We start from the raw sequence: 17,583 nt of genomic DNA, 5'->3' as shown, positions 1-17,583 counted from the left end.
ATATATATATATATCTCCACAGGTGCTATTGTAGTCTGTTATGGCACTCAATATACTTCTAGAACTAGTAGAAATTGATAGAAAGAGAGCCTGGAACCGGCTCTGAGTTTTGAAGCTAAGTTCAATCATTCAAACATTTTGACCCCCTCCCTTCAATTTATAGTGTATTTGTAAAACTATATTTTAAATATTTTAATTTATTTTTGTCTGTTTCCAGGTAATTCCTGATCATGAAACACAAGACTGGAATTCTGAAAAACCTGAAGAATATGCAGGAATTTTTCATTTTCGCTTTTGGCGTTATGGTGAATGGCTTGACGTTGTAATTGATGACCAACTTCCAACTCGGAATGGCCAACTTCTTTTCATCCACTCCAAAGAAAGAAATGAATTTTGGAGTGCTCTTCTTGAAAAAGCTTATACTAAGTAATTTCCTCCTCTACTATAATATTAATTGCCTTTGATTAAACACAGCCAATTGTTGTATGATGTGAATATCTATTGGAGCTGCTGCTGTATAGTACTAATACTTGCTTTCATGCCCCCCTACAGGAATAAAGATTTAATTTCAGAATATAGAAAGGAAAACAAAATACAGTAAAGAATTGGGTCATCCCATAAATAATGCGTTTTTTTTCAATTGCATGAAGTAAAGTTGGAGGGGAACAGGATAAACTACCTGCACCAACTTGCTATAAAAGCAAGTAGTAATTTTTCCTTGTCCTTATTCTTAGTGCAAGTTTTGAAGAGTGCAGTTCAATTTTAGCAGTTATTTTTTCAAAGTTATGATGGAAGTGACAAAGGAGCATGTTTGGCATATTTTGCTTTATGAGCTGAATAAAGGTGGCAACGCAACAAAAAGTGTGAGTAATATTAATGCAGTATATGGGGATCAGACAATAAGTGTAAGCCAGTGTCAATGGTGGTTCCAGAAATTCTGAGCCAAAAACTACAGCCTGGAAAATGAGCCTCATCCTGGAAGATCTATAGAGCTCAATGAGGATGTTCTGCAAACCCAGGTGGAACAGAATCCTATCATAACTGTTGAGGAACTAGCAGAGAAGCTTGGATTTGGTCATTCAACCATTCATCGACACCTGCATGCCATTGCAAAAGTCAGCAAATTGGGTCAGTGGATTCCTCATAAGCCTTCCGAGTCTAATCAGGCAGAGAGAGTGAATGTGTGCTCTTCTTTACTGTCATGTCTCACGAATGAACCATTTTTGGACTGATGACAAGAAATGGATTCTCTATAAAAATGTCAAGTGCCAAAGACAGTGGGTAGGGAAAGGAGAAACACTCGCACCCCAAGCTAAAGATCTTCACCCACGTAAAGTGTTGTTATCTGTTTGGTGGGATATGAAAGGCTTAGTCCACTTTGAACTTTTAAACCCAAACCAACAACAAAGGAGATCTGCGAGCAGCTTGAGTCAGTGCTAGAAAAACGATCATCTTTGGTTTCAAGATGAAAGGTGTTCTTCCACCAGGATAATGCTCGACTACATACTGTGAGGATGACATTCCAAATGAGAAATGATGCTCCAGCCACAATATTCGCTGGACATTGCCCCATCTGATTATCATTTATTCTGAAGTCTTCAAAGTCATTTGGATGGAAAAAATATGAATTCTGTAGATGAGGTCAGAACAGTACTGGAGGAGTATTTTTTTTCACAGACAAGTGAATTTTGTAAAAGGTGCCTTGCAAGATGGAAGAGCATTGTAGAAAATGACGGCGAGTATATTTTAGATTAAAAAAGAACTTTATCTTAATTTTGAAAAATAAAGGAAGTATAAAAATGCCACATTATTTATGGGATGACACAATATTTACTTTCAGCTTTACTGTTCCTGCTATTTCTTCTATGGGTACTTTCCAACACACTTTCATGGCATTTTTTAAATTATGCATGTATTAACTGCTGACATTACATGTTTTTAACAAATAATAGACATATAAGCTATGTAGTTTTTTACATATAACAAGCAGTACCTTCAATGTATAGCTACTTTCTTGCTTCATTGGCACACCGTATTTCTTGCAAGTTTTACTCTGTAATATCAATGAATCATACTCAGTCTCTTTCTAGCTGTTGAAATTTGTGCTCCCAGTTTCACTGCCATGCGGTAACACATTTCATATTACACATTTCTTTTATTTCAAAACTGCTTTTCATTGTCTTCATCTGTTATCAGTCCAGTTAACTATATTCCTCACCTAATAAAAGGTGACTACTTTTCAAAAAGCATTCCATGTGTGTGTGGTGTATTATGTACGTATATATGTGTGTGAATGTATGTATGTATCTGTGTGTGTGTGTATATATATATGTGTGTGTGTGTGTGTGTGTGGCTAAGATCAAAGTGTATCATCTGTTCTTAGCCTAATATCTGATATGGTCCTTATTTGGGGCTATTGAAATTAAACTAACTTTTAGAATAAGGCAAAGAGTTAGGAACTTGCTCCACCTTTGCCACAGGTTGACATGGGATTGCAGTACATCAAGGATTCAGCCCATCTCTAATGTATATAATGGAGAAATTATACAAAAGGTATATATATATGCAAAGGTGCATGGCTTAGTGGTTAGGGCATTCAGCAGCTCAATTGCTGGTGATGCGTTGTGTCCTTGAGCAAGACATTTTATTTCATGTTGCTCCAGTTCACTCAGCTGGCAAAAATGAGTAGTACCTGTATTTCACACTTTGTGTCATGCTGAATCTCCCTGAGAACTACGTTAAGGATACACATGTCTGTGGAGTGCTCAGCCATTTGCACGTTAATTTCATGAGTAAGCTGTTCCATTGATCGTTACAGCTCGGACCCTCGTATGTCATATATAGATATATATTTTGTTTTTGTATTTGGTTTGCAAGATCTTTTATGTGAAATCGTGTGTTGAAACAAATTTTGTTGTGTCTAGGGAGAGTTATTATGCCAATATTATCAACACATACACACACACACACACACACACACACACACACACACACACACACTGGTTCAACTCTACTCTTTTATTATTAATCAGCTGGTTAAATATCCAACTAATCGATTGTTTGTTTAAGTTGGTTACACAGTAAATCATTTGTTTTGTTGTTTGTCAAAGCTCTTTTGTTGCTACTTGCAAACTTTTCAATGACTTTTGACTTAGTCTGTTAGGTGGGTTGTATTTATCTGCTTGAGATCTTGTTGTGTGCATACCTGCTTGTGTATGCATGTATGTATGTATGTGTGTATGCATGTATGTACATATGTATGTATTATTCTGCATATTCATGTGTCTGTGTATGTGCTTGCTTATGTGTTTGTGTGTATATGTATGTGTGTGTTTGTTTGTGTACTTCTGCTTCCTTGTGCATGCATGCTTGAGTGTGTTTCTGCATATGAGTTTGTGTGCATGTGCACATGTGCCTGTTGTATATATACATATAGACACACTCAAGCATGCATGCACAAGAAAGCAGAAGTACACACACAAACACACACATACACAAATGCACACACACATGAATATGCAGAAAAGTACATACATTTCAACACCATTATTGAGATCCAGTGCAAATTACAGAAGGCCTTCCACTAGCTTACAGAAAACAACTTCCAGGCTGGTTTCCAAAAATGGCAGGAATACTGGGACCAGTTTATTGTTGCACCAGGTGACTGTTTTGAAGGAAATGATGTTAAAACTTAGATAAATAAGAGAGGTGTACCATTATTACTAATTCCCTACATCCCCCTTTTAAGTTTTTCTCGAGAAGTGTCATTTTATTTAGCAATAATTTTTTATTCACCCCCACCTCCCTTTTTTTAGTTTTTTTCATACTATGTTATATTTTTTGCACTTGGCATCTATTTCCAGGAACTCTGTTTTCTTTCCCTCTCACTTGTACACCTGGGTTCAATCACCTGTAGTGGCGTTGATACTTGGAATGTATCTTACAATCATTCGATTGGTTCCTCTAACTTCTTTGGTTTGCCTTCCACGAATCTCTTTTTCAGTTGGTTCCTGTGTCTCTTTTGTATGCCTTTTCTACTTTTTACCCAATACATCATTTTACCTATGCATTTGGTAATCAAACATGTTCCTAATTATGTTTACCATTCTTGTATGCCCTCATATGCACCTTTTCACCAACTTTAAAGAATCTTGCTATGGCTTCCCTGACACTTTTTCTTTCCTTGCCAGATAGCAATTTATCAAAGGTTGATTTTACTTTCCTGGCAAGCATCAGCTCCACTGGTGAGCTACCTGCTGGTGTATTCGGATTTGGTGTCACATGGTACACTCTTAAAAATTGTTGTAGAGCTACCTCATCCGTGACTTCCTTATTCGATTTTCTAAGAGCTATTTTGAAGGTATCGACAAAGCGTTCCACCTGTCCATCAAATCTAGGATGGTATGGTACTATAGTTATGTTCTACCACAAAGTTTCATAAAAATTTTAAAAATTTGCTAGACACAAATTGTGTTCCATTGTCAGACACTATCTTGTCTGGGATGCCTAATCTTGCAAACAATTCATGTAAAAAATTTATCACAGTTGAGGAGGTTGGTTTTTTACACTTACAAATTTCAGGTCATTTCAAAAATCTATCAACTACTACTAAGTTGTAAGAACCATTTAAAGGACCAGTGAAATCAATGTGTAGTCTCAACCATGGAACATCTACTTTTGAACAATGTTTACTTTTTATCATGGGCAATTTTTGATTTCATTTTGGCTTACATACTGGTATTTCACTTTGTTTTACTGCAATTTTTTGTTTAACGTCCCTCAGCTGCATTTGAATCTTTGACTGAACCAGTTATATTCCCACTTAAAACGCTTATGGGCATATTCACAACTTCAATAGTTCCATCCACTCTCTGACAAATAAATTAAGTGAACTTTTTTGTTTGACCTCGAAATGTTATATTACATATGAATTTACGAAAAAAATATGATCTTTTTCCTGGAATACAATGTGCTACCTTTTTAGATTTAATTGATTTCAGCTTACCAACATATTTCCACATTTTTTCGTTTATAATATCACTACCAGTGTCCAGTTGCATTTTAACGCTTGAATTTCTGATTTTAGCCTTCATGAATTTTATCATTATATTGCCAGTTTCTTCCAATGACACTATTTATTTTTTTCTCTTTGTTCTGATGTTTTGTCATTTTTATATGTCCTATATTACCACAGCGAAAGCACTCTACTTTTTTAAATGGGCAGTTTTTCCTCAGGTGTATACCTCCACATGCAAAACATGGGATTATTTCCTGATTTTGGTTGTGTTTTTCAGAAAACACTTTATCTCTATTCTGATTATTTCACACTTGCTTTACTTGGAAACAATCTTTACATTTAGTTTCCTCCCTGTCGTGTCTTAATTTGACTATCCTTTCACATTCTTCTGACACTTGCTGTAGGGTTACATCCTGGTCTTGCTTCAGCCTTGCAAGAATTCTAGTTCTAATTTCTGTGTCCTTTTCAGTATTAAGTCTCTGTGTAAAAATCAAGCATTTGAACATATTTGGCATTAATTTGCCCAGCTTAAACTTCTTGCATTCCCTGTTTACTCTACCAGCGTATGTAATGTAATCCTCACCATTGTTTTTCTCTATGTTCAGACACTTCCAACATGTGTTGAACAATGAGCTTTTTTCACTGAAAATTTTACACAATACATCTATTGTATCATTAAAGTTTATGTCCGAAAGTTTTCTTGGGAGTACATAATTACTGTATCACTCATGTTCTGTTGCTGCCAGTTTTCTCAGGATTAACTGTGTTTTCATCTCTTCATTCTAACCTTTACATTCTTTATCAAAGATTTGCTCACATCTTCTGTAGTATGCTTCAAAGTTAAGTCCTTCATCAGGTTCATATTTGAAGTCTGTTATGGAGTTTGTGACACAGTCTGTCGAGAACACTTTTTCTGACATTCCTGATGACTTCAGTAATTGCAGCATTTATTGCTGCAATATTATTTGTTGTTGTTGCTTCTGTTGTTACTCTTGCAGTTGTATCTACCGCTGTTGTTGTTGGTGGTGTTGTTGCTTCAGCTGTTGTTCTTGCAGTCGTAGCTGCTGTTGTTGTTCTTTCAGTTGCTGTTTTTGCAACTCGAGTAAACCAGCCAACAAATTTTCCATAATTTTCCAATTTTTTTTGTAAAATTTTCATAACAAAACTTTGTGAGTTTATTAACTTCTCTTCAAGTTTCTAGTAACTCCATATGAATTGGTTTATCCTCATGGATTATTATAACACCCACTTCAGTATACAGTATATGTAATAAAACAAATAAAGACAAGATTATTTCTAACTGCCTATTACGTACTCTGGTACTTCACGTACTTCTCTTATAGTGACTAGGTTGGTTATTCTACTTGTCATGAGGGAGGTTGTACCATTATTACTAGTTTCCTACAACAATTATATAATCTTACATCCATCAGTATTTTGACAAAATTTACAAGTTTCCTCCATGTGTATTCCTGTTATGCAAATTACCTACACTATCAGCAAAGTGTTGGAATACATGCTGATAGGTAGTAGAAATAAATGAATAGAAATGAAGGTGGGTCTGAGGATGTGGAGGAAGTCATGCTTTTCCTTCATACATAGGCAGGTACACACCTGCACACACAACTGTTTACATACATATATAATCACAGCAAAGAAGAGAGAAAGAAGTTCTACAGACTCAGCACCAATAACAACACTAGGCGCAACAACAATGACTACAACAATAATAATAGCAAGAATATCAACTACAGTACAAACAACTATAGTCATAAATATAAAGTAAAAAATGTAGGGGTCAGTTCATTGACATGATTATAATATCAGCTTCAAATAACCAGCTCTCTGGCAGAAGATAGAGCACATGTTCATAAGAATTTCCATAGTCTTTAGTGAGCAACAAGTAGTGTACTGACCATACCTTACTCTTTCACTTGCACACATTAACCATCCCATAGACCATTACCTACCTACTCCCACGCACACTATATCATAGTTAAGCATCCATCCATATATATGTATATATAGCTACACAGACACACACACACACACTCGTCTGTGTACCTATGCACACATAGTAATTACATACACTCATATACAAACTCTTCCTTCATTATCACATTATTTGGCAACAAGACTTAAGTTACTACTACTCATCTTGCCTGAATGCATTCCCACCATTGTGTGTGAATGTTTGTTGGTTTTCACAAAACAATAGTTGATTACCCAGGTATACTAAGTAATTCTGTTGAGTCTAGTAAGTTAATAGATGTACATAGTTTGCAGTTCTAGAGGATACACATTGCATTCCATGGAAGAGTGCATTAAGTGTAATCCAGGCTAATTTCCTGGGCATTGTACTTCTTTGATCAGATGATTTTCAAGCTGCTTGGTGTATCACATTCTCCATTTTTATGTATCTTGTTATTTCTAGTAGTCACAATCTGGTACTCCATAAAAAAAAATGTTGCTGATACAAGCACAGATGGGGTATATACATAGGTAGATAGGATGGGAAGAGAGTTTGTATATAGGTATACACACAGTGATGTTTAGGTAGAAATTATTACTATATCATACTGAATGTAAAAAAAAAAACACACAAGGAAAGCATGGCTATTAATCCTACATCAATGTAAGGCCAACAGTGTACTAGTGTATATCCTCATAGTTCAGATAGTCCCCAGTCTCGTAATTCTGGAAAATTCTACTCTTATGGTGGGTACTGCAAATTCTTAATTCACTCATCATCATCATCATCATTGTTCAATATCTGCTTGCCATGTTGGCATGGGTTTGAAAGTTTGACTGAGGACTGGCAAGCCAGGATGCTGCATCAGACTCCAATCTAATCTGGCAATGTTTCCACAGCTGGATGCCCTTCCTAATGCCAATCCCTCCGAGAGTGTAGTGGGTGCTTTTTTTGTGCCACCAGCATGGGAGCCAGTCACATGTCACTGGCATCGACCACTCTCGACTGGTGCTTTTTACATGCCACTGGCACAGGTGCCATTCAGGCAGCACTGTCATCGGCCATGACTATGATTTCACTTAACTCAAAAGGTTTTCTCAAGCACAGCATATTGCCCAACAATTGAAGGGTACTTTTAAACGAGCCAGTTATGCAACACTGGCATTGGCCACGGCTACAACCTGACTTGGCTTGCCAGGTCTTCTCAAGCACAGCACATCTTCAAAGGTCTTGGTCACCTGTCATTGCCTCTGTGAGGCCCAACATTTGAAGGTCATGCTTCACCATCTCATTCCATATCTTCCTGGATCTACATATTCCATAGGTTTCCTCCTCTGTTAGGGTGTGACACTCATTACATTTATTAAGACGGTATCTACTATTAGCCAATATAATCTCTAAATCCTCATTTGTACTTGACTCACATGGACGTCTACCTCTGTGACAGTATGGTACATCTCAGTGCTGGATATTTCAATTTATAGCTTATCTTATGAACATCCAAATAATGGATCTATTCAGCCAATGAAGTAGAGTGCATAATCTCAGGCTGGAGAAGTGTTTTTGAAAAGAAAAGCATTGTTTCCCAAGATTAACTCTGGCACCTATGTAAGGTTTACTTCCATGGTGTGTCAATTTATATACTACATTTGTATACTACATGAAAGTTGAAAGCATGATAGGATATGAAGGCAAGGAAAGTTGGCAAATCATCATTAGTCATTGAGATGTTGAAAATATCCAGCGAAGTAAGACACACACTACATTTATATACTACATTTGTAAGTATGCAACACCTACCCATGGGATAATCTGCAGAAGTTCTGAAGTTACATCCAAAGGGTGGGGAATCAGGGCAAACAAGTTTGAACCTGTATATTTATGTTATATATGTACTGGTACGCATATGTGGATGTGTGTGTGGGGGGGTGTCAGTAAATACCACTGTATATGGTAAAGTTCCGCTTTCTACATTGCTGGTCCTCTGTATAATTCACTTATGTTTATTGACTTGTAGTGTTGATTTTGAGATCTACTCTGTGTGTGCATGTGTGTGTAACTCAGGAGAAATCAGTCTGTTTTATTAACATCATATGAAGTAGTAGCTTGTGTACCTCACCCTATGGACCCAATGTCATTTTGGAACTCACTCATAGATTTAGTATATTTTATTTTTATTTTAAGGTTGTTTGGAAATTATGAAGTCCTTGATGGTGGAGAACTTGCTGAAGCTCTGGAAGATTTCACAGGAGGCGTGTCTGATACTATGAACTTACAAAAAATGGAAGTAGCAGAGAAAATGGAGGAGAGAACAGCATTATTTGAACGCATGAAAAAAGAGATGGATCGTAATTCTCTAATGGCAGCCTCAATTCCTGTAAGTTGCAGTTTTGGTTTGTAGCAGTTTAAGGTTAATGATAATTTGGATATGAAACATATGAGCATGGTAGCACAGGTCTTTGTTGCTTTAGATCTATAGCTCCTTAAGAACCACATTTAATTAGATGCATAACAGCTTGTGTCTAGCTCATGCATTTACATCTGTGATAGTTTGAGTACATAATCTTTTGTCTAAGCTAGGCAGTTTGAATTGGCAGAGATTTAAGGTCCACAACAGCTTTGGTTTGCAGCAACTTCAGTCCATAGCAACTTAGAAGTTGTGGAGTTTTGGGTTCACAATAGTTTGAGGTCAATGATAATTCATGCTTTTGTGAGTGTTTTTATACTTATCTTGTGTTTGTTAAATGGAACTAAAAATTACAAACAAGATTTATTAGATTCATCTTCATGATTATCATTTTACAATCCATTTTCCTCTACTTGCATGGATTGGATAAGCTCTCTTCAAAACAGCTTCTGATTTCTTGTATTTCTTTGTCATCTCGTTCTTGAGGTTCATTCACTTGAGATCAGTCACTTCTTCCCATATCTTCCTTAAACTTTCTTTTTTAGAGGTTCCTTCCACATAAACTCTGTAGTTGTTTATTTCTATCATCTTTACCCCTGTAGCTGTTGATGATGATACTGTTACAACAATCATCAGTCATGTCACATTCCTTGATCGCATATCTGCTTGACAATTGCTCACCTAGGGCTTAACATCATCAACAACCAGATTGACTATGTAAGTGACTAGTGTGTGTCTTACTTCGCTGGATATTTTCAACATCTCAATGACTAATGATGATTTGCTAACTTTCCTTGCCTTCATATCCTATCATGCTTTCAACTATATATTTGTTGACTTCAATATCTTGTCCATCTGTTGATCCTTTGCATACATTAAGCAGCCTTCCATTAATATTTATGTGCCTCTCTTTGGTATCTGGAGTGGAGGAGTGTGACACTATTATTCCTTTCATTCTTTTCCCTAAACATGTATCATCACATTGCTTTGTGATCTAGAACATTTCACACCTCAGATCCTTCTGTCACAAACCTTTGGCTAATTTCTACTTAATAACAATGTCACATTATTTGATTGACTTTCTCTGATGAATAGGAAGTTTCATTTTTAGAAATAATACATTTCTAAATCTCTCAGAGAAATTTATGCAGTAGTGATACGATGAAGTAGTTGTATGCTGTCAACTTAATGTGACAGTCCCCTGAAGGGAATAATACTACTGTTGGTTAGACCTAGGAAGCTGCACCGCTTCCTGACAGCCTTGACACATTTCCTGTGTTCTTATGTTTACAAGGGGGAGACAAGCACCTCGACCCAGCTAAGCCTGCATCCAGAGACATGTTTCTGAGTCTTTGCTTGTCATCAGTCTGGAGTAGCATGACCTGCTAGTCAAAGATGCCTGTCAAGCTCTTGTAAACATATAATTCTAGTGAAATACATTCACTGATTTTAAATTTAGAGATAATACATTTCTAAATCTCTCAGAGATATTTATGCAGTAGTGATACGATGAAGTAGAGATTTAGAAATGTATTATTTCTAAATTTGAAATCAGTGAATGTATTTCACTGGAATTATGTTTACAAGAGCTTGACAGGCATCTTCGACTAGCAGGTCATGCTACTCCAGACTGATGATGAGCAAAGTCTCAGAAACATATCTGGATGGAGGTGCTTGTCTCCCTCTTGTAAACATAAGGACACAGGAAATATGTCAAGGCTGACAGGAAGCGGTGCAGCTTCCTAGATCTAACCAACAGTAGTATTATTCCCTTCAGAGGACTGTCACATTAAGTTGACAACATACAACTACTTCACCAAGTTTCATGTCTATATTATAAATTATTATTATTGCTGTTCTTGCTGTTTATTGTGGTCAGCTGTGTTTCACAGAGATCTGCTTAGAAGATATTATCTTTCTGGGTTCATTTGATAGGAAAAAGTTTTTTTTTTTTTTTGTTCTTTGTATCATTAAAGATTTCAAATATTTAATCCTCAAGGCCGTTATCTAAGGTGAAATGGTTTGTTTGAGCAACATCACATTTTAACTGTATAAATATTTTTGTATGGTACCTTCACATTATTTATTTGTGATTTAAATTGGCCACAAATGTGTTAATAGGAGGAGGTATCAGCTATAATAGCAGCATCAGAAAATGCTCTGCTCCTTACCTTACTCTCACTCAGAATACTGACAACAACAAAGACATAAAAAAAAGGATAAAGAAAGAAAAGACAGTTATAAACATAACCAATTACAATTTGAGAAATGCTGTGAAAGAAGTGTTGAAAATACAAACTTAAATGACGATCACAAAAAGGAAAAACAACAACAATTCATGTTTTATTGGCATTGAAAATCAAAAAGCAAATATGAGAAAACTTCTGGCAAAAGGGCATATATAGAAGATGTATGACAAAGAAGACAGCACCACCTTATCTAAGGAGTTTACCCAAGAAAGTGTAAGGGGTAAGTGACATACCACTAGGGGGCATTCTTATGCACTTAGAAGAGGTGTCAGAGAGAGCTCTGGTCATATATGCTCTCTTAAAAAGGGAAAGGCACATAGAAACATAATCGTATTATTTTAGACCAAGCACTATACCTGTTTGCAAATGTTGCTGCAGTGCATGGCCAGAAGAATCATAAGGGTCATGGTCAGAGTCACTGATATGGATGCTGACTCTTGGTTCCTAGTCATTTTTGTAACCTGATACTAGCAGGTGATGAGTGTGGAGGTGAATTGCAGCAGCATGTGATCAGATAGAATCTGCTTGCATGGACACAAAGTCCTGATGACAAGGTTATCTCCCAGTTATACTCCACTGTGTGAGTGGACAAGAGGTCAATCAGACTAGTAGAGCAGGAAAGAAGGACCAGTTACATCATAGTAAAATCATCTGAGAGTTTTCTGTTCTGAAGACATAAAGCTTTACAGCATTATTGGTTGTAGCTCTGAGGATAACAAGAATGCAAAACAAACAAAATTGGTTCATTCTCACCAATCTATAGTAAAAGACACCAGAGACTAATTAGGTAGGGCACTGAGTTAGGGGATCTCCTCCTCTAGCACACTTTCCAGAGAACCACCAGTGAAAATCCTAGGAATGGCAGGAGAAATCACTTTGCACATAGTCCTAGAAACAAGCCTGCACACACTGTGTCCCTTAACAGCAGCAACCAGTAGTATCACGCCATCTTTGTGTAACAAAGAAGAAACAGTGGAAAAATGTGTACAAACTGTTGAAGAAAAATACTAAAGAGAAAAAAGTAAAAAAAAATCTCAAATAAAGATCAACATAAAATGGATAAGGAGGAAGCATCTTCCACAAAAACAATGAAGCCCTCCTCAGAAATATAGCAGAGAAAAGGAAGAGGAGGATGAAAAACTGAGGTTCCTTCAAAAATCAAACATCTGTGGTGTCAGGAATGATGTAAAAAAATAACACAGGTACTGTGAAGTTTGGAATACAGGTAAAGATAGGTTGTTATCAAAAATGACAGAGACATTGCAATGAATTAAAACAATCTTACTGCATAGATGTTGGTGTTTATCAACTCCAGCTGCCTAAAAGAAAATGTTGACTGGTACTTTTGAATACATAAGACAAGATAAACAATTAGTAGGCTGGAAGGCATAGATGTAGGAGTTTGCTAATGTAACCAAGTCAGTATTTTTAAAAAATTATATTTTGTTTTAATTATTGCCTTATTGTAGTTTATTTACTTATTTATTTGTTTATATGCAAATATTTGTGTCTTAAAGTTTTATATTCATCTATTTATGCATCTCTTTCTCTTTGAATAAATTATCTGTCACTATCCTGCAACTCCTCATATTTTTTATCCATCTCTTCAAACCCTTATCACTAATAAAGATTATCATTATTATTATTGTAATTGTTATTATTTTTTCATCTCTCTGGAGGCAGTGGTAGTGACTAACTCCCCCATCTCTCAAAATTGTTGGCCTTGTGTCTAAATCAGAAACTATTGTTAGTTTGAAGGTTAGAGGTGGCAATAGTAGAAAGCCTTACAGCATTTAGTCTCATTCCTTTAGAGTCTGAGTTCAAATCATGAAGTGTTGACTTTAATTATATTGCTACAGTATTGATGAAAATTCTTACCACATACTAAGTGTTTTATCCCTGAGGACATTTACCTCTCATCAACTCATGAAACTCTTTGGTCTGTTGGACTTGTTGCCCTTTTTTTTTTTTTTTAGTCAAAGCTTTAGATGTTATCAGTTGCTGATGTTATTGCTGGTGGTTCTTTATTTTATACCCATGTGTGTATCTGTTTTAGGCGACGTCTAGTGAAGAAATGGAAGCCACTTTGGATTCTGGTTTGGTGAAAGGCCATGCTTATGGAGTTACTTGTGTTAAGAATATCCATTTAGAAGGTTCAGGCTTGTTTGGGATATTTGGAAGAGAGAAGATGCCGATGGTTCGTCTTCGCAATCCATGGGGTCAATGTGAATGGAAAGGAGCCTTTAGTGATGGGTAAGTGACATTCTTTCAGTTGACTGTCAAGAACATTGCACATGAAATTTAATGTCAGTGATAATACTAAACTAAGAAATTATTAATTTTATTTTGTTCTCTTTTACCTCATTGATTTTAGGATTGAGCTTTTGGTTTTAAAAATAAAGACTGATTTGAATAGAACCTTTACTCTAGAGCTGAACAGTTTCTGACCAATGCATAAACAATCAGAAAGTTACTGAGACCAACTATATATGCACTGAATGCTCTATACTATTTTTTAAATTACTTATGTAGATGTTAAGTTTTATCTTCAAAGTTGATCAATTGAAATTTAAATGTGTATTACAATAATTGCTCAAAAAAATATTCTCTATTCAGTTTTACTTTACACCGTTTGTTACTTAATGAAATTGTAGTTAGCCAAGTTGGACAACTGGCTAAAAGTTTTGTGACATTGTAATGTGTGTGACCAAGAGTAACCAAGATTCTTAAATTTCAATAGCCAAGTTTAACTAATTTCAAACAGATGTCAATGGAGAGAGGGTAGTTAGTGTATTTCACTACTGTAAGCAATGAGCGCATTATAAAATTCAGTGATTTATTCCAGTTTTAAGTTCAAATCCTGTTACAAGATCTTATTTGATAGAATAGTAACACAGAGATTTTATCTGTCATTTGCTTAATGCATCAGAAACTTGAAATGGGCATCAGCTCTGTGGCTCTTTGTGATTAAGAAAAAGATTAACTTTAACTAGCTTCTACACTGACATGGTTAAGTAGGAGGGCTTTTGTTAGTGTAATTGTTTTTACAGTCAAATACTGTAACTTTCTACTGTTAACTATTTCTACTGTAAAGGTGTGGGAGCTCTTTTTGTAAGTCTGCTATGTAAAATGGTGGGGCAGAGTTAAGTTTTCTGATAAAATGTGCAACAAAGTGTTGTTGCCAGGTGTGAATTCATGACCATGTATTTGGCAATTACCTGACAACCACCACATTTTAATGATATACATCATTGTTGTTGCTACAGCTATCAAAGATAGGTTTTTGTTAAATTAAGCCTGCAACCAATGTTCTATCTATTTTTTGTTGTTGTAGGTGTGTACACAAATTTGCATTTTGTACCTATCTTGTGAGTAACTATTACTCAAATTTCCTCAATTAAAAAATCTGTTTCTATCTTGAAAAATCTTAATTTTTCTCTTTTGTTAGTTGTGAAACGTGCACACAAATGAGTACAGTTTAGAGAGAATGGTGTCTGTGACTCAGTTTCCATACCTTATTGAAGCTCTTTCATTTTTTTTTTCACATTTTTGTTGCCGCTAAACAAGATCAGGAAAATCCTACAATCTTATTTGTCTTCCTCCCCTGTAAACCTGATTGTTATTTTAAATTATATCTAAGTTTAAATGTTAATGCAATTTAAACACTAAGTTTAAATTGCACTTTTAAATACTAACTTTGGAAAATCTATTTATTAAGAAATTCTTGTTTATTTTTATCTGAAAAGAAATTACTCATGTCTGGACATCTGTCCTTGGGATATTTTTGATTTTAATGCCATCAGGATTTTCCCTACCTTTTTCTCTCCAGCTCACCAGAATGGCAGAAAATTGACAAAAATGATCGAAGTAAAATTGGATTAACATTTGAAGATGATGGTGAATTCTGGTAAGATTCTAAATTAAGAATTTTATGTAGCTACATTTAACTTAATCAAAGCATTTCCAAATATGATAGATGTAATGAGATAATACAAATGTTGTGGAAATGTGATTCCTACAACACCTGTGGAGAAACATTACAAAATAGTACAGGTGCATTAAAGATGATAGACAGACTGAACTTTTATCAAAGATTAAAAACGTTTTACATGTTTTAAATTTTATTAAGTTATTTCGATAAGATCATGACGTGGCTCTGTTCAGAATTTCATTTGTTGAGTGAAAGTTTTGTAAAAGGAAAATGAAATACTAGACAATTACACTCATAGACACACTAGAATAGCAACAGTTTCTTTTACATATTGACCATTGTAATAGAAGTACAATATACATTCAAATATTGACCACAGAAAAATTTTCTAGTTTTCTGTTGTCAATATTTTGAATGATATTAGGATACGTATTTCTTCTGGCTAGATAGCAGAATGTAGATGGGAGGAAGGCAGCATATAAAACATAGCCCTGCTTGTTTTAATAATAGCTATCCTTCAAACATAAGCCTATGTTTAAACTGTTCCTCCCTATGAAAGGGCTTTGTAAAAAGAAATGTCAAGAGAAATGTTATTGAAATGTGAAAAGGCAAATGTGTGGATTGCTGTTGCATATATTTTATGACTCCTTTCTTGCATCAACATCAACATATTGCTCATAACATATTCAATAACCTTTTCTATATACATGCTGCTTCTTGCAATATATGAGTAAGCACAAAGTGTTTACTGATATGTCTGTACACATGCTCATTCATTTACGTTCTTTCTTTCATGCATACTAGCAGAGTTAGATAGCATTTCTTTGCGTGGATGTCAAATGCTAAGAAACTTTTTTATGTTAAATTTAAATAACTAATTTTGTAAATAAAAATAAACACATCTATAAAAAGCAAGTTATTCAATGGATAAAATGTTAGGTTTTTTTCATTCTTCCTGAAAAGAAAAAAAAAAAAAAAAAAAAAAAGAAAAAGAAAACAATTTAAAAAAAACTTTAGCAATATGATTGTAACCTAAACATATGCTGAAAATCGTCATAAAAAGATATGCATTATTAAAAAAATTATGATTAAACACACTTGGAGTTGAGGCTCTAAACTTTTGTTTTGATTATATATATATATATGTGTGTGTGTATGTGTGTGTGTGCGTGTGTGTGTGTATGGTGTGCAAGAGAGATGACTGTGCTGGTATGGTCATGTGATGCATATGGATGAAGACAGCTGTGTAAAGAAGTGCTGATCCCTAACTGGAGAGAGCTTGTAGTGGAGGTAGGCCCAGGAAGACATGGGACGAGGTGGTGAAGCATGGTCTTCAAACTTTGAGTCTCACAGAGGCAATGACTAGTTACCAAAACCTTTGGCAATATGCTTTGTATGAGAAGACCCATCAAGCCAAGTGAAATCGTAGTCATGGCTGATGCTGGTGTCCTGTAATTGGCACCCATGCCAATGGCATGTAAAAAGCACCTTTTGCATGTTGGGCCTCATGGAAGCAAAGTGGCTGATGCTGGTGGCACGTGAAAAGCTCCTTTCAAGTGTTGGGTCTCACAGAGGCAATGATGAATGACTGAGACCTTTGACATTATGTTGTGCTTGAGAAGACATATCAAGCCAAGTAGAATCACAGTCATGGCAAATACTGGTGTCACATAAATGGCACCCATGCCGGTGGTACGTAAAAGCACCCATTACACTCTTGGAGTGGTTGGCGTTAGGAAGCGCATCCAGCCATAGAAACCATTCCAAATCAGACTGGAGTCTAGTGCAGCTTTCCAGCATACCAGCCCTGGTCAAACCATCCAACCCATGCCAGCATGGACAACGGACATTAAATGGTGATGATAATGATGATGATGATGATATGTATAGAATTGCCTCATTTACTAATTATGTAGAAACAGGACTTTGTTTAGTTATGTTAAACTTAAGTTACTTTGTAGCAAGTTTTTAGACTTGTTTTGGTCTAGTGTTGGAAAAACAATCTTA

At 35.6% G+C, this 17,583-nt stretch overlaps 1 protein-coding gene and 1 non-coding gene across 2 annotated transcripts in view; both read left to right on the top strand.

Annotated features, from left to right (window-relative positions):
- The window catches only part of LOC106882086 (calpain-5), a 17,588-nt gene extending 2,032 nt beyond the window's left edge, over positions 1-15,556 (top strand). Inside the window, exons 2-5 of the mRNA XM_052966758.1 lie at positions 218-426; positions 9,174-9,366; positions 13,702-13,898; positions 15,475-15,556. Coding sequence (XP_052822718.1) covers positions 218-426; positions 9,174-9,366; positions 13,702-13,898; positions 15,475-15,556 — 681 coding nt within the window. The remainder of the gene's footprint in view (positions 1-217; positions 427-9,173; positions 9,367-13,701; positions 13,899-15,474) is intronic.
- On the top strand, positions 2,324-2,524 carry LOC128247434 (U2 spliceosomal RNA). The gene has a single exon (XR_008263821.1). It is a non-coding gene; the product is annotated as a U2 spliceosomal RNA (small nuclear RNA).
- Positions 15,557-17,583: the final 2,027 nt, after the last annotated feature.

The sequence above is a fragment of the Octopus bimaculoides genome, chromosome 3 (genome assembly GCF_001194135.2).
Source record: "Octopus bimaculoides isolate UCB-OBI-ISO-001 chromosome 3, ASM119413v2, whole genome shotgun sequence".
NCBI classification, from domain to species: domain Eukaryota; kingdom Metazoa; phylum Mollusca; class Cephalopoda; order Octopoda; family Octopodidae; genus Octopus; species Octopus bimaculoides.
This window is presented reverse-complemented; position numbering and strand designations above follow the sequence as displayed.